Genomic DNA, 21,180 nt, shown 5'->3' with positions numbered 1-21,180 from the left:
CCGGGTATCAATTTTTAAAAGACAAAGACAGGCCAGGTGCAGTGGCTCACACCTATAATCCCAGCACTTCAGGAGGCTGAGGTGGGCAGATAACAAGGTCAGGAGTTTGAGACCAGCCTGACCAACATGGTGAAACTCCGTCTCTACTAAAAATACAAAAATTAGACAGGCAAGGCGGTGTGCACCTGTAACCCTAGCTACTCTGGAGGCTGAGGCAGAAGAATTGCTTGAACCCGGGAGGAAGAGGTTGTAGTGAGCCAAGATCGCACCACTGCACTCCAGTCTGGGTGACAAGACTCCGTCTCAAAGGAAAAAAAAAAAAAAAGACAAAATTAAAAGAGGTAAAATGGCACTTAAAAAATAACTAATAGGCCAGGAGTGGTGGCTCACATCTGTAATCCCAGCACTTCGGGAGGCCAAGGCAGGTAGATCACGAGGTCAGGAGTTCAAGACCAGCATGGCCAAGATGGTGAAACTCCATCTCTACTAAAAATACAAAAATTAGCTGGTCATGGTGGCAGGTGCCTGTAATCCCAGCTACTCGGGAGGCTGCAGCAGGAGAATCACTCAGACCCGGGGGGGTGGAGGTTGCAGTGAGCCAAGATCGCGCCACTGCACTCCGGCCTGGGTGACAGAGTGAGTCTCAAAAACAAATAAACAAACACCAAAGCAAACCAATAAACAAATGCAGTGATCAAAGAAATGCAAATGTAAAATAAGACAGTGTTTCCATAACCATTAAACAGACAAAAATAATAATACCGAGGCTTTACAAACATAGGCATTCTCATAGGAAACTGATAGGGAGAATATAAATTGGTACTACTGGTTGGGCGCGGTGGCTCACGCCTGTAATCCCACCACTTTGGGAGGCTAAGGCAGGCGGATCACTTGAGATCAAGAGTTTGAGACCAGCTGAGCCAACATGGAAACCCCGTCTCTACCAAAAATACAAAAAATTAGCCGGGTATGGTGGCAGGCACCTGTAATCCCAGCTACTTCGGAGGCTGAGGCAGGAGAACTGCTTGAACTTGGGATGCAGAGGTTACAGTGAGCTGAGATCATGCCACTGTATTCCAGCCTGAGCAACAGAGTGAAACCCCATCTCAAAAAAATAAAAAATAAAATAATAAATTGGTACTACCTTTCTAGACAGCAATATCTATGAAAAGCCTTAACGTTTTTTAAGTTTTCTAAAACTTACTTTTAGGAAATCATTAGGTATACACAAAGATCTAGCTATAAGGATAATTACTACAGTGCTGTCTATAATGGCAAATATAAAAGGAAACAAAGCTGATGTCCAAAAATGGGAGATTAGTTAAATAAAGTATATGATACATCTTTTTTGTTTGTTCGTTTGTTTTGAGACAGGGTCTAGCTCTGTTGCCCAGGCTGGAGTGCAGTGGCAGGATCACCCGGGCTGAGGCAATCCTCCCGCATCAGTCTCTCAGAGTATTGAGATTATAGGTGTGAGCCACTGCAGTCAGCAAATAAGTCTATTTTAATGCAGCTATTAAAATTATTCTGTAGAAAACTTAATAACAAGTAAAATTGTACATGGTATATTAAGTGAAAAAAGTAGGTTTTAGTATGATCCCATTTTTTGCTTAAACAACAAGAATCAAAATATGCATAGATAAACCTATTCCGGTTTCCCATAGGAAAAAATACTGGGAAACAAAATACAGCAAAATATTGTTATTAACAACAATGTTTTTATTTGCTTTCTAAATATTCTATGTTGATCATATTTTACTCTCATAATATGAAAAAAATGTATAAAAATAAAAAAGAGTAGTCTGAATGATAGGATTTGGAGGGAAAATAGATGTATTTCCACTGCAGTATTACCAATCAAATAGATCTTAATCTAGACTGCTGCTTACCAGAATTATCTTTTAACTTTTAAATGTGAGGACCCCATCCTTAAATTCATTTTGGGATAACATTATAACATTATTTTAATTTGAGACTTTCATTTACTGGGATGCTTTTATAATTTCTAAGAAGAAAGATTTGATAGACTTCAGTATTTTTAAGCTACACAGTAAAAGAAGAGATGAGACAATAAAATATTTGATTAATCACCTGGTTTCATGCTGGCATTAATAGGTCTGGCAGCTGCTGCAGCCATCTGCTCTCGTCGAGCATCTTGGTAACTCATTTTACTAATGAATTCAATTGCTGCTTCTATACTTCTGTTGTTAGTTTTCTGAAGAGCTTGTATAACCATATCCTGATACGAAGTTTAAAAAAAAAGAAACAAAATTTCAATCTTATAATAATGCAAGGGAAAGAACACTATGAGTTCCACTAGAGAAATCCATAATTATGAAGAACAGGGCCCCAAACCATGATATTAATGTTCTGTTTGTAGTTACTAAAAACCCCACACAAAATCTCAACTTAAACAGGCCAGACACAGTGGCTCAAGCCACTTTGGGAGGCCGAGTTGGGCAGATCACTTAAGACCAGAAGTTCGAGACCAGCCTGACCAACGTGGTGAAACGCAGTCTCTGCAAAAAAACACAAAAATTAGCCGGGTGTGCTGGCACATGCTTGTAATTCCAGCTACTCAGGAGGCTGAGACATGAGAATTGTTTGAGTTGTTTGAACCCGGGAGGTGGAGATTGCAGAGAGCTGAGATGACCACTGTATTCCAGCCTGGGCAACAGAGCGAGATGCTGTCTTGGGGAAAAAAAAAAAAAAAAAAGAAAGAAAGAAAAGAAAGAGAAAGAGAGAGAGAAAGAAAGAAAGAAAGAAAGAAAGAAAGAGAGAGAGAGAGAGAGAGAGAGAGAGAAAGAAAGAAAGAAAGAAAGAAAGAAAGAAAGAAAGAAAGGGAAAGAAAGAAAACAAAACCCTCTAATCTTCCAAATGTTTCTTTAGCATTTTCATCTTTAAGTAACATATTTCTATTTCCTTCTAGGATTAACGTATTTCTTAAAAGTGTTTTTAAATTTTTATTTTTTCAATACACCATTGTTGGCTTGAATTAGGATTAACAACTTCTTTGGGTACAATCATAGCAACATGATTCTGATTATTTTTAATTCTTTTTTTTTTTTTTTCTGAGATGGAGTTTCGCTCTTGTTGCCCAAGCTGGAGTGCAATGGTGCGATCTTGGCTCACTACAACCTCCACCTCCTGGGCTCAAGCGATTCTCCTGCCTCAGCCTCCCAAGTAGCTGGGATTACAGGCGCGCGCCACCATGCCTGGTTTATTTTTTGTATTTTTAGTAGAGACAGTGTTTCACCATGTTGGCCAGGCTGGTCTCAAACTCACCATGTTGGCCACGCTGGTCTGAGTCACCTCAGGTGATCTGCCCACCTCAGCCTCCCAAAGTGCTGAGATTACAGGCGTGAGCCACCGCTCCCAGCCTTCTAATTCTTATATAAACAATCAGAGACTATCAGATTGTTAAAAAGGTAGTAATAAAAACATCAGAAACAACTCTTTTGGGCTTAGTGTGGTGGCTCACACCTGTAATCCCAGCACTTCGGGAGGCCGAGGTGGATAGATCACCTGAGGTCACAAGCTCCAGACCAGCCTGACCAACATGGTAAAACCCCATCTCTACTAAAAACAGAAAATTGTCTGGGTGGTACACGTTTATAATCGCAGCTATTTGGGAGGCTGAGGCAGGAGAACCCAGGAGGTGGAGGTTGCAGTGAGTACAAATCATGCCACTGCACTCCAGCCTGGGCAACAAGAGTAAAACTCCATCTCAAAAACAAAAACAAACAAACAAAAAAAACAAAACATGACTTTTTATATGAGTATTTTATTAAGCACACTGCCGTTGTGTATAGCAGTTCTGGCTCTTTTCCTCTTACAGATTACGTTTTCAGAGAACTATATTACAGGAATGCAAATATAAGACAAAAGAAGATACTTAGACTATATATGATCATGTGATGAAGACTTCAGGAGGCCATATAGTAAGATGAAAAAAAAAAGAGGATTTGGAATCAGACGGATGTGGGTTTGAGTTCCAGCAGCTCTGTAAAGTAGAGTGACACCTGGCAAGTTATTTCACATTTCAGAGGCTCAGTTTCTTTGCCTGTAATAGGCTCACAGGGTTGATGTGCGGTTTAAATAAGAAAACACGTAAAGTACCAAGCACAGTGCCTGGAGCTAAAATGTTGGCTGCTCTCTTCCACTCCTTGTACTTTATGTTTCATGTAAACATAAATTACTCAGTATCATGCAGAAAGTATGCTGACATGCGTTTTTCAAGAGGGAGGCAACTACTTACTTGTCCTAGAGGATTCAGCATTTCAAATGACATTTTTAAATGAGAAATGGCTTAGTAAGACTAACGGGTGAACAGGCTACTGACAGATGATCCTCCTATGTGAAATGATAAGAGAAGAATGTGAAACCAACCAAAGAAAGGATGTGGTAAGAACTTATTGACTACCCAAGGTCATTTCTCGTTTTCTTGGAAAAAGTTACTGATTTTGTTGGAAGCAACAAGGGTTGCTATAAAAATTTTGCCATGCCTGCCTGATCTAGGTACTGGCCTTCCTCGACCCCGTTTCCTAGGCAACAATATGACACCTGTGCTAGATCATGTTGCCAAGAAGTAAAATTCAAGACATTCCTAAGAGTCCCAGGCTCTGAAATCTTTAAGACGTTGAGCTAATCGTAATTATATAAACTGAATCACTATCTTGCTAAAAGCATTATTATTTAGATTGTTGTTAAACCAAGTATGTGCAAATGTAAAATAATAGAAATCACCTAGGTTAAAATTAATCAGGGAGTGTTCAATTTTAAAACTGGTTAAGTCAAGTGAACTCTACATGTATTTATGCTATTATTACACAGCAGTAACACCTCTGTTGGTAAGAAAATTATCACCCACTACCCTTTTCCAATATTGTGGGAATCATTTTTCTTTTTCTTTTTTTTTTCAGACGGAGCCTTGCTCTTGCCTGGGGTTGGAGTGCAGTGGCGTGATCTCAGGTCACTGCAATCTCCGCCTCCCGGGTTCAAGCTCCTGCTTCAGCCCCCAGAGAAGCTACCATTTACAGGAGCCCACCACCATGCCTGGCTAATTTATATTTTTTTAGCTAATATATAAAAGGTTTTGCCTTTTTGGCCAGGTTGGTCTCGAACTCCTGACCTCAAGTGATCTACCCACCTGAAGTGCTGGGATTACAGATGTGAGCCACCGCGCCTGGCCCATATTCTTGTTAAATGCACTAGAATTTCCGCCTTGTGATTTTGGTGATTACTATGCTAACTTTTATATTTTAATATTTATTGCTATGTTTTAAAATATTTTTTACATCTATAGAAACATCAAGCATTCATTAAGTGGAGGTGTTAGTGCCAGTGTGAAAAAAAGCACGCTCAAATCAGTAACTCTGGAATGGGAGTCTTTTTTTTTTTTTCCACTAGGGACAGGGTCTTGCTCTGTTGCCCAGGCTGCAGTGCAGTGGTACAACCAACCATAACTCATTGCAGTCCCAATCTCCTGGGTTTGAGTGATTCTCCCACCTCAGCCTCCTAAGTAGTTGGGGACTACAAGCATATGCCACCATATCTGGCTGATTTTTAATTTTTAATTTTTTTGTACAGACAGGGTCTCATTATGTTGCCCAGGCTGGACTTGAACTCCTGGCCTCAGGCAATCCTCCTGGCCTTGGCATCCCAGAGCACCGGAATTACAAGTGTGAACCATCATACCCAGCCAGAAGTTTTCTTTTTTTTTTTTTAAAGGCAGAGTCTTGCTGTGTCGCCCAGGCTGGAGTGAGATCACTGCAACCTCTGCCTCCCAGGTTCAAGTGATGATTCCCCTACCTCAGCCACCCAAGTAGCTGGGACCACAGGAATGCACCACCAGGCCCAGCTAATGTTTTTTTTGTATTTTTTGTAGACTTGGGGTTTCACCATGTTGGCCAGGCTGGTCTCGAATGCCTGGCCTCAAGTGATCCACACGCCTTGGCCTCCCAAAGTGCTAGGATACAGGCGTGAGCCACCATGCCTGGCCGGAAGTCTTATGTGATAAGAAAATATGACCACATAATTATGCTTTTGTTTTTCATGCTTATAAGCAAAAATATACCCCAGTGATTATATTATGTGCTCCAAGAATGCATCAATCCTATTTAACATTTATTCCTGTGAGAAAATCAATGTTGAAATATTTGAGATTTTAATTGTACAGGGTCACCAGAAACATATTCTCAAAAAAAAGGCACTATCTTGAACTTGGCCTAGCTAATAAAAGGAGTAGGTTAGGGTTTCTGAAATGATAAAAAGAATGAAGTGAAAACTAGATAATAATTTTGAAATACCAAGTTAGGATCTTGAACAAGATAAACTCTACAATATAATGGGATGCTACCAGAATGAGTGATTCAAGGAAGGAGAAGTAGACTGCCAGATTCTTTATATCACCGTTGGTGTAAATAACAACATACTTCCGCCGTGTCTGGGAAGTGAGGAACACTTCTGCCCAGCTGCTTCACAGTGTGGGAAGTGAGGAGTCCTCTATCCGGCTGCCCCACTGTCTGGGAAGTGAGGAGTGCCTCTGTCCGGCCGATGTGCAACCCTCCAAGTGTGAAGGGACAGCCTTGTGTGTGATCTTTCTGCCCTTCCCACGTTTGCATTTTTGACATTAAAGTTTACTTTTTAATTAGAATATAAAATAAAATAAATAAAAAATACCATACTTCATTATTTGGACAAATGAGCTATGATGAATGTCTAAATACTTTCAGTAAAGCAATCTTGTGACAGTTTGAAATGTGTAATTACAATAAAGCTATCATTTGTGTAGTAGCATTTCAATGAAAAAAAAGCACAAACATATCTTTGTAATACAAACCAGTTATTGTTATTATTACCAATAATGAATAGAGCAATGACCAATGCCTTAGATTTCTTAAAACTGTCTTTATTAGAAAGAACTTTTAATTACCTTAAAGGTATAGCCCATGTCTGGTATGATTCACTATCCTGACTGATGGGTGGGGTGCACACACAGTAAGAGCTCCATAAATAAGTATTACTGGGTGACTTATCTGACATAACTCATTACCACTCGGGGCTTTTATAGCTATGTGATTTCATAACTTCTCTTTGCTTAGCAATATGTAAAAGGAAAGAATAAGATCAATAATTATTCTTTGCCTTTTGGCTAAGGGATTAGGAAGAAAGTGCTTGGGACAATCTCCACTCAAGTCATTTCTTTAATCCTCCAAATACTAACCAGAAAAACATTATCCCAGGTCCTTCCCTCTTCCTCCTCTCTCTATTTCCTGGTCCAAATACAGTATTTTTAGAACACTTAAGTATAAAAATGATAGAAAATAATATTAATCAAAAAAGTAAATAGAATGTGCCAGAAATTTTTTTTTTCAGCTGGGTGTGGAGGCTCACGCCTGTAATCCCAGCACTTTGAAAGGCCAAGGCAGGCGGATCACGAGGTCAGGAGTTCGAGACCAGCCTGGCTAATATGGTGAAACCCCATCTCTACTAAAAATACAAAAATTAGCTGGGCGTGGTGGCGGGCGCCTGTAGTCCCAGCTACCTGAGAGGCTGAGGCAGGAGAATCGCTTGAACCCGGGAGGCAGAGGTTGCAGCAAGCCGAGATCGCGCCACTGCACTCCAGCATGAGCAAGGCTCCGTCTCAAAAAAAATAAAAAATAAAAAATAAAAATTTTTTTCCTTCTAGTTTAGTTGTAAATCTCCCTTTTCAAATCCTTTACTATAATGCATACTTAGGTTCTCATTTCTCAAATTAAATAGAAATATTTATGGAAATTCAGTCAGCAAAAAAACACAAAAAAACAAACAGTGAAGGAATTTTAAGGGTCGTTACCTTTATACAGTGAAGCTAAATATAATTTTCAGCTTCTTTACACTTTTAAATTGTTAACAGAGAATAGGTAATATTTTTGCAATCAGAAAAAAATTACTATAATTTTGAAAAATGTAATTAACTCTTTTTTTGAGATAGAGTTTCCCTCTTGTTGCCCAGGCTGGAGTGCAATGGCACGATCTTGGCTCACTGCAACCTCTGCCTCCTGGGTTCAAGCGATTATCCTGCCTCAGCTTCCCAAGTAGCTAGGATTACAGACATGCACCACCATGCCCAGCTAATTTTGTATTTTTAGTAAAGACAGAGTTTCACCATGTTGGTCAGGCTGGTCTGGAACTCTTGACCTCTGGTGATCCACCCACCTTAGCCTCCCAAAGGGCTGGGATTACAGGCGTGAGCCACCGTGCCCGGCCTAACTTTGATTATTCACATTTAGTTACATTTTACATTGCCAATATGTATCTGAAATGACTCCTGACACCTAAAATATTCATGCTTACAAGGTATGTTATCATAAGAAGCAAATTTTATTAATAACCTAAATGAAAGGGTTAAATATATGGGTTATGAAAAAACTTCAAAATGAATTCCGAAGAGAAATATTAAAGACTTGGCATAGTCAGCCGGGCGCGGTGGCTCAAGCCTGTAATCCCAGCACTTTGGGAGGCTGAGACGGGCGGATCACAAGGTCAGGAGATCGAGACCATCCTGGCTAACACGGTGAAACCCCGTCTCTACTAAAAAATACAAAAAACTAGCCGGGCGAGGTGGCGGGCGCCTGTGGTCCCAGCTACTCCGGAGGCTGAGGCAGGAGAATGGCGTAAACCCGGGAGGCGGAGCTTGCAGTGAGCTGAGATCCGGCCACTGCACTCCAGCCTGGGCGACAGAGCCAGACTCAGTCTCAAAAAAAAAAAAAAAAAAAAAAAAAAAAAGACTTGGCATAGTTAGCTGGAAGTGAAATTTTGTTAGTTTTTGTGAATTTAAGATTTGGGCCTGAGAACACAACTGCTTACACAAACTCATAACTATAATTCTTTCTCCCTACTATAAAGTTAAATTTCATATCCTTGGAACTATCATTTCCCCAACAGCCACTTAGTTCACCAAGCTTGTATTTCACACAAACAGATGTCCTTCCCCTACCCTCACCTGTGGCTTTCTTCAACTGCACTTCCATTCTGACTTCATGACCTGGCCTTTTAAATTCCAGAAACTCCAGAATTTAGTGATACATATCACAAAAGAAACTAAAGAAATAACAATTATTTTGTTATAGTAATTGATGGAATTATAAACATGACATTCTTTGCTGATAGAATACATAAATGTGTATACGCAGTTCAATTATCCTAAAGGAAACATTTTGGCATGTTATCACCCAAAAAGTGTTATGTAGCATAAGGTAAGAAGAATTCTTTCTTTTGTCTTTAAAACATTCTTACCTCATCAAATCCAGCAGCTTGCAAGTCTTGAAGCATCTGTGGATTAACTTCTGAAGTACTACGAGAAGAATTTGTTTCATTTGCGAATGGAAGCAGAGAGTTTCGAATTTCCTGCAAAGCTTTATGATGCGTCCCAAATTTGGGTGGATTTCTGACTTGTCGAGGATCTTCAGTTGACATTTTATTCATGTTATGTTCAGCCTTAGCAGCATCAGATGGTTTAGATAAATTCCTAAGGGATTCCCGAATTTCTTGCAACATTTGCCGGCTACTGCCAGTATAGTTACTGGCAGGAAAGGTCTTAGGCCTCATTTGTCTATATCCTTCTGGCTTTTCACTCCTCTTCATGAAAACATCTATATATGTAGCCCACACGAAGGACTTCTTTATTTGATAGATCCAGAGCTTTCTTCCGAGCAAAAGTGAAAATGATCCTTCAAGGAAGTCTCCAGAACTGTTAAAATTCTTTACAATATAAATAATTAACTCTATAAAAGAAAGAAAGAAAGGAAAGCTATAAAGTGGTTAATAAAGCAGTACCATGTATTAGAGGAAAAGTCCATTGATACAGTGGTTAAGAGATTCAGGTTATAGTTCTGACTCCATTAAGGATTACTCTGGGTTCAGGACAAGCTACTTAATTTCTCCATGCCTATTTCCTAGCCTATAACCTAGATTTACCTCAAGTAGTAGCTATGATGATTTAAAAAAAAAAAAAAAAGGTCTTTAGTAAGCATATAAAGCATATATACAAATACTAGGGATTATTAAGTGAACAATAAAACAGGTAACCTCTCATTAACAACTTTACCTAGTGGATCAAATTTTAAATTTTACAAATCAGACTTCAATATTTCTTTAGAAGGGTATTGTTGCTTTAACTTTTTTTTTTGAGATGGAGTCTCTCTCTGTCACCCAGATTACAGTGCAGTGGCATGATCTTGGCTCACTGCAAATTCTGCCTCAGCCTCCCCAATAGCTGGGATTACAGGCACCCGTCACTACGCCCAGCTAACTTTTTTTAAAATTTTTACTAGAGATGGGGTTTCGCCATGTTGGCCAGGCTGTTCTTGAATTCCTAACCTCACGATCTGTCCGCCTCAGCCTCCCAAAGTGCTGGGATTACAGGAGTGAGCCATCGCACGCCCAGCCTTTTTTTCTTTTTTGAGACAGACTCTTGCCCTATCATCTAGGCTGGAGTGCAGGAGTGCAGTGGTACGACCTTGGCTCACAGTTCAGCAACCTCCGCCTCTCAGGTTCAAGTGATTCTCATGCCTCGGCATCCCAAGTAGCTGTGATTACAGGCGTCTGCCACCACGCCCAGCTAATTTTTGTATTGTTTAATAGAGATGGGGATTTCACTGTGTTGGCCAGGCTGGTCTCGAACTCCTAGCCTCAAGTGATTCTCCTGCCTTGGCCTCCCAAAGTGCTGGGATTACAGGCTTGAGCCACTGCACTCCTCTGCTTTAAAAGGATTTTTAAAGCACTATTCCAGAAGGTCCCTTTATGCTTTAAGAACAGATGCCTGAGTTTATTTTCCAAGCTATGAACTGGGACTCTGATATGGTTTGGATCTGTGTCCCCACCAAATCTCACATCAAACTTTAGTCCCCACTGCTGAAGGTGGGGTCTGGCGGGAGGTGGTTGGATCTTGTGGATGAATCTCATAAACGGCTTAGCTGGATTTACAGTACTCCTGTGAGTACTAGAAAAGCACAGCACTTGTAATGGAAAGCAACAACAAAAAATGAGATTGAAGTACTTGTTCAGGGGCCGGGCATGGTGGCCCAGGCCTATAATCACAGCACTTGGGAGGCCAAGGAGGTAAGACTGCTTGAGTGCAGGTGTTTGAGACCAGTCTGGGCAACGTAGGGAGACCCTATCTATATTTAAAAAAAAAAAAAAAAAAAAAATTACTTGTTCTGTTAATTAGTAGCAATGTGGACTTGGGCATTTAATTCTCTGAAACTGACTCCTGAGACATAAAGTGGTTATCAACATCTACCTTATAAATTGAACTAGGATTAAGAGGAACAATGCTGCACAAGTAAAGGAATATACACACAAGTATGTGAAGATGTAGGCTGTTCCTCGCAACATCATTTATAACAGCAAAAGTTGACACCAGTCTAGATGTTCATCAGTGGAGGATTGTTTAAGTAATTCATAGTACGTTTATATAATATACATCTAAGTCAAAAAGAATGATGTAGTTCTTTTTTTCACTCTTATTCCCCAGGCTGGAGTGCAATGGCGCCATCTTGGCTCACTGCAACCTCCGCCTCCCAGGTTCAAGCGATTCTCCTGCCTCAGCCTCCCGAATAGCTGGGATTACAGGCATGTGCCACCATGCCAGGCTAATTTTGTATTTTAAGTAGATACGGGATTTATCCATGTTGGTCAGGCTGGTCTCAGACTCCCGACCTCAGGTGATCTGCCCACTTCAGACTCCCAAAGTGCTGGGATTACAGGTGTGAGTCACTGTGGTCAGCAGAATGATGTAGTTCTATATAATACACAGACATAAACAGATACCCAAATGTATCCTAAGCAAAAAAAGAAAATTCACCGTACTGTATATAAAACTAACCTATTTTCTGTTTTAAAATTAGATTACAATGTATTGCTGTGTAAATACGCCAAAAAACACTTTAAGTGGGTAAACTGAGGGTTTTTTTTTTTTTTTTTTTTTTTGAGACAGGGTCTCATTCTGTTGCCCAGGCTGGAGTACAGTGGTGTGATCACAGCTCACTGCAGCTTCAACCTCTTGTGCTCATGTGATCCTCCTGCCTAAGCCTCCCAAGTAGCCGGGAATGCAGGCACATGCCACCCTGCCCAGCTAACTTGTTAATTTTTTGTAAAACAAAGTCTCCCTATGTTGTTCAGGCTGGTCTTGAACTCCTGGGTTCAAGTGTTCAGGTAAGCCTCCTGCCTCAGCCTCTCAAAGTGGTCGGATTATAGGCATGAGCCACCCCACCTAGCCTGAGTGAACTTTATAGTATATAAACTATATGTTAATAGAGCTGTTAAAAATATACCCATTTTTAATTTTTTAAAATTTATATTTATAGAAATTATATACAGCCTCAGTTTACCTTTACACACACACATACATATTTGCAGCAGGTCTGAGACAGGACAAAGCCCTGCAGCAGCCACTAGAGGTAGTTTCCTGATGACTTCACCTCATAAATCAGTACTCTCATGGCACAATTGCTAAATTAGCTATGAATCAATCAAACTCTATGACAAGCAGCTCATATTTCTCCACTTTGAAAAAAAAAAAGATGAACCTTTTCATTGTCTGAAAATTACACATATGCTATCTATAACATAATAATACATGAATAATATAATTATTTTGTAAATGAAATTAGGATGGACATACCATATGATTTTTATGAAGGAAGCTGGTTCCTAAAGCATTTTCTTTTCTAAGCTTTCCCAAATATTAATTTAATAGCTTACTAACGAGTTTTTCTAAGCTTAACATTTAGCTCACCAGTCTAAAGTTTGCAGAATTCACCTCTGGCCCTTTCTAAAAGTGAAGACACTTTCTACATTAGGTCTTGTGAAACCTACCATTTCTCAAGGATTAACACTGCTGCAGAATCTCACATGTCAGTTCTTTTAGTATCTGGGTTGCAATTCATTTATAGAATGTAGGTATTCTTTTAATATCTCACTTATTTTGAGTTTCAACTGTAAGTTAATCATCACTTTATTATTATTGTTATTTTACCATTTCCAAGATCATTCTGAGAGAGACAGAGAGAGAGAAAAAAAAAGAAACATAGTTTTGCTTCTGTCAAAATACTTGCTTCCATTTCCCTATAATGGGACCTGGTCACCAGTAGGTAGTGCAAAAATATTTGAACTTACAAATGCAGGTAACCTGCCTCTTCTTTCTGCTGTTAAAAAAATACAGTATGCATCCTTATTGAAAAATTCAAGTGTTTATATAAATATATACAGTAGAAAAAAGTAGAAGTCCCTCATAATTCACCTTCCTCAAGAGTGAGAATCACTGTAGTGTGCTGAATAATGGCCTCTTAAAAGATTCCTGAGATGGGCGTGGTGGCTCACGTCTGTAATCCCAGCACTTTGGGAGGCCGAGGCAGGGCGGATCACCTGAGGTCAGGAGTTCGAGACCAGCCTGACTAACACGGAGAAACCCCGTCTCTACTAAAAATACAAAATTAGCCAGGTGTGGTGGCACATGCCTGTAATCTCAGCTACTCGGGAGGCTGAGGCAGGAGAATCACTTGAACCTAGGAGGTGGAGGTTGTGGTGAGCCGAGATGGCGCCATTGCACTCCAGCCTGGGCAATAAGAGCGAAACTCCATATCAAAAAAAAAAAAAAAAAAAAAGAGATACTCCTGGCTTACACCTGTAATCCCAACACTTTGGGAGGCTAAAGTGGGAGGATCACTTGAGTTCAGGAGTTCAAGACCAGCGTGGGTGGGCAACACGGCAAAATCCCGTTTCCACAAATACTACAAAAAATGAGCCAAGTGTGGCAGTGTGCGTGGCTGTAGTCCCAGCTGCTCAGGAGACTGAGGTGGGAGGATCACTTGAGCCCAGGAGGTGGAGGCTGCAGTAAGCCATGACTGTACCACGGCACTCCAGCCTAGGAGACAGAGTGAGACTCTGTCTTAAAAAAAAAAAAAAAAAGATATTCCCCCTCCTAATCTTCTCTGGAACTTGTAAATGTTATCTTATTTGGAAAAAGGGATGTTGCAGATGTGATTAAGGATTGTGAGATTAAGCGATTGTCATGGATTAACAGGGTAAGTCCCACATGCAATTACAAGTGTACTTTTGAGAGGCAGAAGGAGGTATGATTCACACAGAAAAAGGGAGGCAATGTGATGATGAAGTCAGAAGCCAAGGATGTAAGCAGCCAACAGAAGCTGGAAGTGGTAAGGGATAGCTTCTCTCTTAGAGCCTCTGGAGGAAAACTGGCCTTGCTAATGCCTTGATTTTAGACTTCTGGCCTCCAGAACTGTAAGAGGATAAATTTATGTTGTTTTAAGCCATCAGGTTTAGAGTGATTTGTTACATAAGACATAGGAAACCAATAATAATCACTATTAATACTGAATATTCTAACATATACTACTATTAACAAAAATGGGATCATAATACACAAAATTGGACATCTCTCTGTTTTTTTTTTTTTTTTTTTTTTTTTTAAGACAGAGCCTTGTTCTGTCACCCAGGCTGGAGTGCAGTGGGGCAATCTTGGCTCACTGCAACCTCTGCCTCCCTGGTTCAAGCAATTCTCCTGCCTCAGCCTCCTGAGTAGCTGGGATCACAGGCACACACCACCATGCCCGGCTAATTTTTGTATTTTTAGTAGAGATGGAGTTTCATCATGTAGGTCAGGCTGGTCTCGAACTCCTGACCTTGTGATCCGCCCGCCTCGGCCTCCCAAAGTGCTGGGATTACAGGTGTGAGCCACTGCGCCTGGCTGGACATCTCATTCTTTTACATAATCATGGGGAATTATGAGAAGACAATGGGGGCCTGGGGGTTTACGCCTGTAATCCCAATACTTTGGGAGGCCCAGGTGGAAGGATCACTTGAGGTAAGGAGTTCAAGACAAGAACTCCCCCCATAACATTTCATGAGATTCACATTCCATGCAGTATACATTAGAAAACGCTGGACCAGAAAGATTCATTCTCTAGTCCTATACTCTGATGTAACTCCTAACATTGACTGCACAAAGGTCAGAGAAAGGACTGAGTTCTGGTATATGTGTGACAATGTGTTTTAGGTTTAAATAACTGAAAACTTACTTTAAGCATATTTCTATCATCTACATGTTGAAAATACCTGTGGATAAAATAAATAATGTCTGGAATTTATTTCAAAATAATTTGGTTGTGTGCTGAAGGGGTTGGGGATATAAATGAGACAAAAGTTGTCATTTGTTGAAAACTGTTGTAGCTGAGTAATGGGTATATGAGGGTTCACTGTACTAGTCTCTTTCTTCTTATTATTTATTTTGTAGAGACAGGGGCTCACCATATTGCCCAGGCTGGTCTTGAACTCCTGGCATCAAGCAATCCTACTGCCTTGACCTTTCTCTCTACTTTTTTGTATTCTTGAAGTTTTCCAAAATAGAGAGTTAAAAAAGAAAAAAAAAAGGAAAGGAAATGACTGGATCCCAGAATGGTTCTGTTACAAATTCTTATTTAAATATATGCAATAAAAACACACAGGATTTATTTTAAAGAAACTATTATTTCCATCAAACAATATCACTTCATTTATCAGGGGAAATAACAGAAGCATTATATTTGAATATTCATTTCAAGTTTAATTGTACGAGACCAGCCTGGTCAATATGGTGAAACCCCGTCCCTACTAAAAATACAAAAATTAGCCAGGCATGGTGGCAGGCACCTGTAGTCCCAGCTACTCGGAAGGCTGAGGCAGGAGAATCGCTTGAACCACAGAGGCAGAGGTTGCAGTGAGCCGAGACTGCACCACTGCACTCCAGCCTGGGCGACAGAGTGAGACTCAGTCTCAAAAAAAAAAAAAAAAATTCAATTGTAAGATAATCTACATCTTCTGATTTCAGAAACGCTGAAATGGAGGAATTGTGTATATCTTTAGCCAATTGCTTTTGGTAAATATACTGTGGCAGAGATTATATTCACATACAGTACTCAACTCCATTTCCCAGATTCTGCCAAAGCTGGATGAACAGATGTAACATACCTCAATTCTGGACTGAGGCAGTTAAAAGTCACTTTGCTTCAGTTTTCCTGCTTTAATGAAAATGTAGGTTACACTTTGAGATGGTGGCTTGACAATATGGAAGGAAGGTGGGTCCCTAAGCCACTGGACAGAGAGCCCTACTGACTCCCACTGAACTCTGAGCAAGAGAAACATTTCTGTTGTATTAAGCCATTGATATTTGGGGATTTGTTACCATAAAACTGTCTAATAATATTGTGAAAATAGACAAAGACTGCCCAAATGGAAACAAGCAGAGGCTATTTAATCAGATCTTACTATACAGGTAGGGAGTCAGCCACTGTCAACTTTGCTTGGCAAAGATTCAAAGGCAAGCAGGGGAGTGGGAAATCTTTATGCTAAAAAAGGGGGGAAGACTTCAGGTATGCTCTGATTGTAGGTTGTTGACATGGGAAACTGGAGGTGGGAGAACTGGTGTAAACCACAAATAAAATTCTAAGTCCCTCAACCTTCTGAATGAATCCCTCCTCTCAGCCAAGAGCATTTGAAAGTTAACCTGAAAAACTAGTTCCAGCCATGATGGAAAGCGGGGTTTGGCCATGCCTCATTATTCCCTCCTCCCTTTTGGAATTCAGGCAAAGCTGACTAGCATTAACATTAAAACAAATCTTAAGACTGACAAAACAGACTCTCTGTAGCAATAAGATACCCAATTCCAGCCTGACTCTAGCATAGTATCACATGACAGATGGCAGGCCCTGAAAGAAATCCAAGTATTTGACCCTAAATTATGTTTCTTTTGCCATATCTTCAAACAGTACTGCAAAGCTGTCTCTTGTGGGGAAAATCTACATTCTGAAGATAATTCCCTTCCTTTCTCAGGCCTTTTGCCTGATCCCGGAGAGAATCAACCCTGATAAGAAACATTTACAATGTATTATCTCTAAAGCCTGCCACCTGGAGGCTTCCTTTACATAATGGGAACCTTGGTCTCCACAACCCCTTACCTTAACTCAGACATTCCTTCCTATTGATTCTATCTACATAATGGGAACGCTGGGCTCCATAATCCCTTACCTTTTTTTTTTTTTTTTTTTTTTTTTCAGATGGAGTCTCACTCTGTTGCCCAGGCTGGAATGCAGTGGCTTGATCTTGGCTCACCACAATCTCCGCCTCCCAGGTTCAAGTGAGTCTCCTGCCTCAGCCTCCTGAGTAGCTGGGATCATAGGTGCACGCTACCATGCCTAGCTAATTTTTGTATCTTTAGTAGAAATAGGTTTCACTATGTTGGTCAGGCTGGTCTTGAACTCCTGACCTCGTGATCCACCTGCCTTGGCCTCCCAAAGTGTTGGGATTACAGGCGTGAACCACTGTGCCTGGCCACAACTGCTTATCTTAACCTAGATACTACCTTCTATTGATTCTAGGTCTTTAGACAGTAACAACTCTTTCAACCAACTGCCAATCAGAAAATCTGTGAATCCACCTATGACCTGGAAGCCATCTGCTTCAAGTTGTCTTCCTTTCTGGACCTAACCAATGTACATCTTACATACACTGATTGATGTCTTACGTCTCCCTAAAATGTATAAAACCAAGATGTAGTCTGATCACCTTGGGCACATGTTCTCAGGAGCTCCTGAGGGCTGTGTCATGGGGCAATGGCCACTCATATTTGGCTTAGATCTCTTAAAATATTTTACAGAGTTTGACTCTTCGTCGACACTGGAAGCGGGGTATCCTATGTGGTTGGTTTGGGAAGCATATTTGGCTTTCTCTGAGTCGTCCCAAATTGGAAGTAGGCACAAAAATTAGGGAAGCTGGTAATTACTGACCAAGTCCTGACTGTTTGGGCCTATTGCTACATAGGTCATGGGTCAGAGTTCTAGTTTCATACATGATCTGGCCATTGTCTATCTGTATATTCAGTGTTTCATTATCCTAATACAGCAAACTGGTACCTGGAAGTCAGGTGCTGCTACAATAAAAACCTATGCAGTCCTACCTTAGTGATACTGCCTTAGTGGTCAGGCTGAGGGTTGAGAGGAAACAGATACCAGAGGCCGGAAAGATGGAGGATCATGTTTCATAGTGGAAAAATATCTGGTAAAGCTGTTGCCTATAATAACTTTTCATACAACTACAAGGTCAGTGAGCATACAAAGAGGCTACTGACCTTGTAGTCTTATAAAAGAGTTTGGTAAAGAGGATTTTGGAACTGAGTATTAGCTGCTATTAGATATTTGGCAAGTACTATAAGTAAATGATGAGTTCAAGAAGGAAGTAGCAGATTTGAAAGCAAAAACAGAAGAGAATAGAAAAAGTTCAGAAATTTAAAGCCTTGAAGGACTGGAAAAGCAGTTTGCACCTAGACCCCTAGAGGCAGGATTAAAAGACTGAGCACAGACGCCTACTGAAACTCGTTAGCTAACTAGTGCTTCTGTGGTTAAGACCGTATTAAAGATGTAGCCCTCCCATCAAACCTAATAGCCTCAAATAACCAAATGAGAGGAGGAGGAATAGACACTCTTAAATCTTTGGATGAGTTTACCAATACATGCAAACTTCGGTTGTGGTTACTGACACACAGAATTGATGGAAACCAAACAGATTGGAAGAGGTTTACTAACTTAAAGAAACTGTTTTGTTAAAAAAAAATATTTTTTGGCCAGGCGCGGTGCTTCACATCTCTAATTCCAGCACTCTGGGAGGCTGAGGCGGGTGGATCACGAGGTCAGGAGTTCGAGACCAGCCTGGCCAATATGGTGAAACCTCGTCTCTACTAAAAAATACAAAAATTAGCTGGGCATGGTGGTGTGTGCCTGTAGTTCCAGCTATTCAGGAGGCTGAGGCAGAAGAATCACTTGAAACTGGGAGGCGGAGGTTGCAGTGAGCCGAGATTGTGCCACTGCACTCCAGCCTGGGTGACAGGGTGAGACTCCGTCTCAAAAAACAGAAAGAAATTTTTTTTTTCTTAAATCATCCTTAAGTTCATACTAAAAAACTCTTTTCGTCTGTTCAAAATTTAAAACTTTTGGGCCCCCAACTTCTATGAGCAATAAGCTAGCTGAGAAAGATCTGTACGTTCCAAAGGGAAGGTACAACACAAACTTCGCAGGTGGCCAAGGATAATTAAAACAATGGATGAGAGAGTTCCTTCCAAATAAATCAAGGTCCAATCTCCCCTACCTCCACGGCTGGTTGCTTACACAGAATCTGACTAGGAGATTTCAGATTATAGATCAGCATTTGCTGCTTATCTTCCATTATTCTCTTTTTCTAGGAAGAGTGCTTACTGTGGCCCTTGTGTACTGCAGTGAGTGAGTGAGGGGAAGAGAAAAGGAAGGGAGATAGAGAGAAACAGATACAGTGAGTGACAGACAGACAGAGTACGCACACACGCAGCACACAGGACACATTACTTCACCATATCTGGACCCGATTAAGAGATTACTGGGCATGTGGACCATAGGACCCAAGAATCTTGCCTCTATCACTAATCAGGGCCCAATTTGTTGGCAAAGGAATAACATAATACCATGAACATCTTTCCACAGTAATAGGTGTCATTTATTTATTTATTTATTTTGAGACGGAGTTTCGCTCTTGTCACCCAGGCTGGAGTGCAATGGTGTGATGGCTCACCGCAACCTTCGCCTCCCAGGTTCAAGCAAATCTCCTGCCTCAGCCTCCCAAGTAGCTGGGATTACAGGCATGTGCCAGTATACCCTGTTAATTTTCTATTTTTAGTAGAGACAGAGTTTCTCCATGCTGGTCAGGCTGGTCTCAGACTCCTGACTTCAGGAGACCGCCCTTGTTGGCCTCCCAAAGTGCTGGGACTACAGGTGTGAGCCACTGCGCCCAGCCACATTTCATCTTTTATTCTCTCTCTTTTTTTTTAATAGAGACGAGGGTCTCGCTATGTTGATGAGGCTGGTCTCAAACTCCTGGCCTCAAGTGATCCTCCCATCTCGGCGTCCCAAAGTGCTGGGAATACAGGCGTGAGCCACCATGCCCAGCCAGTGTCACGTTTGTTTGATTCTAAGCATGCTTTTCTACATTTTAATATTTCTAAAATTTAGGGCCAGGTGCAGTGGCTCATGCCTGTAATCCCAAAACTTTTGGAGGCTGAAGTGGGCGGATCTCTTGAGCCCAGGTGTTTGAGACTAGCCTGGGCAACAAAGTGAGACCCTATCTCTACAAAAAATAGAAAAAATCAGCCAAGTATGTTGGTGTGCACCTGCAGTCCCAGCTACTGGAGAGACTGAGGTGGGAGGATCAATTGAGGTGAGAGGATCAATAGAGCCCAGGAGGTCAAGGCTGTAGTGAGCCGTGATTTTTGCCACTACACTCCAGCCTGGGCTGGAGTCAGAGCAAAACTCTGTCCCAGAAAAAAATAAATAAATAAATAAATAGAGTATATCTTAAGATCAACCCTTGGGCCCCCAACTTCTAAGAGCAATAAGCTAGTTGAGAAAGATTTGTACCTTCCAAAGAGAGAATACTCACCCAACACACACTTCACAGGTGGCCAGGGATGATAATTAAAACAATGGCTGAGAGTCCCTTCTAAATAAATCAAGGTCGAATCTCCCCTCCAAAGCAGAGAAGTTCTAGAGTAGCAGTCATTGCACATGCCTAACTTAACCATAAAATAAAAGCCGAAATCTCTTTGTTACCTCAATTGTATTATTTTCTTTTTTTGTTTTCTTGAGACAGAGTCTCGCTCTGTTGCCCAGGCTGGAGTGCAATGGCACCATCTCGGCTCACTGCAACCTCTGCCTCCCAGGTTCAAGCAATTCTCCTGCCTCAGCTTCCCAAGTAGCTGGGATTACAGGCATCCACCACCACACCCGGCTAATTTTTAGTACTTTTAGTAGAGATGGGGTTTCACCATGTTGTCCAGGCTGGTCTCAAACACCTGACCTCAGGTGATTCACCTGCCTTGGCCTCCCAAAGTGCTGCGATTACAGGCATGAGCCACCATACCCGGCCAATTGTAATATTTTCATTGGCAGCACCATATATGATGCTCAAAATGTTTTTTCTTTTTTTCTGTTTTGTTTTTGTTTGTTTGTTTTTGAGAAGCAGTTTCTCTCTTGTTGTCCAGGTTGGAGTGCAATGGCGCAATCTCAGTTCACTGCAACCTCTGCCTCCTGGGTTCAAGCGATTCTCCTGCCTTAGCCTCCC

The 21,180-nt window shown here is 41.0% G+C and overlaps 1 protein-coding gene across 4 annotated transcripts in view; it reads right to left on the bottom strand.

Moving 5' to 3' along the window:
• Positions 1-21,180, bottom strand: part of LATS1 (large tumor suppressor kinase 1) — a 55,086-nt gene that overhangs the window by 29,298 nt on the left and 4,608 nt on the right. For 3 of the 4 annotated variants that reach the window (XM_003898060.5, XM_021937739.2, XM_021937737.2), the window contains exons 2-3: positions 9,280-9,767; positions 2,092-2,239 (exon numbers count right to left, since the gene is read on the bottom strand). In XM_003898060.5, the coding sequence (XP_003898109.1) occupies positions 2,092-2,239; positions 9,280-9,627 (496 nt within the window). In that variant the 5' untranslated portion in view covers positions 9,628-9,767. Of the gene's footprint in view, positions 1-2,091; positions 2,240-9,279; positions 9,768-21,180 lie in introns of those variants that run through there. The other variant, XM_021937738.2, reaches the window with a different exon arrangement.

The sequence above is a fragment of the Papio anubis genome, chromosome 6, assembly GCF_008728515.1.
Source record: "Papio anubis isolate 15944 chromosome 6, Panubis1.0, whole genome shotgun sequence".
Classification (NCBI taxonomy): domain Eukaryota; kingdom Metazoa; phylum Chordata; class Mammalia; order Primates; family Cercopithecidae; genus Papio; species Papio anubis.
This window is presented reverse-complemented; position numbering and strand designations above follow the sequence as displayed.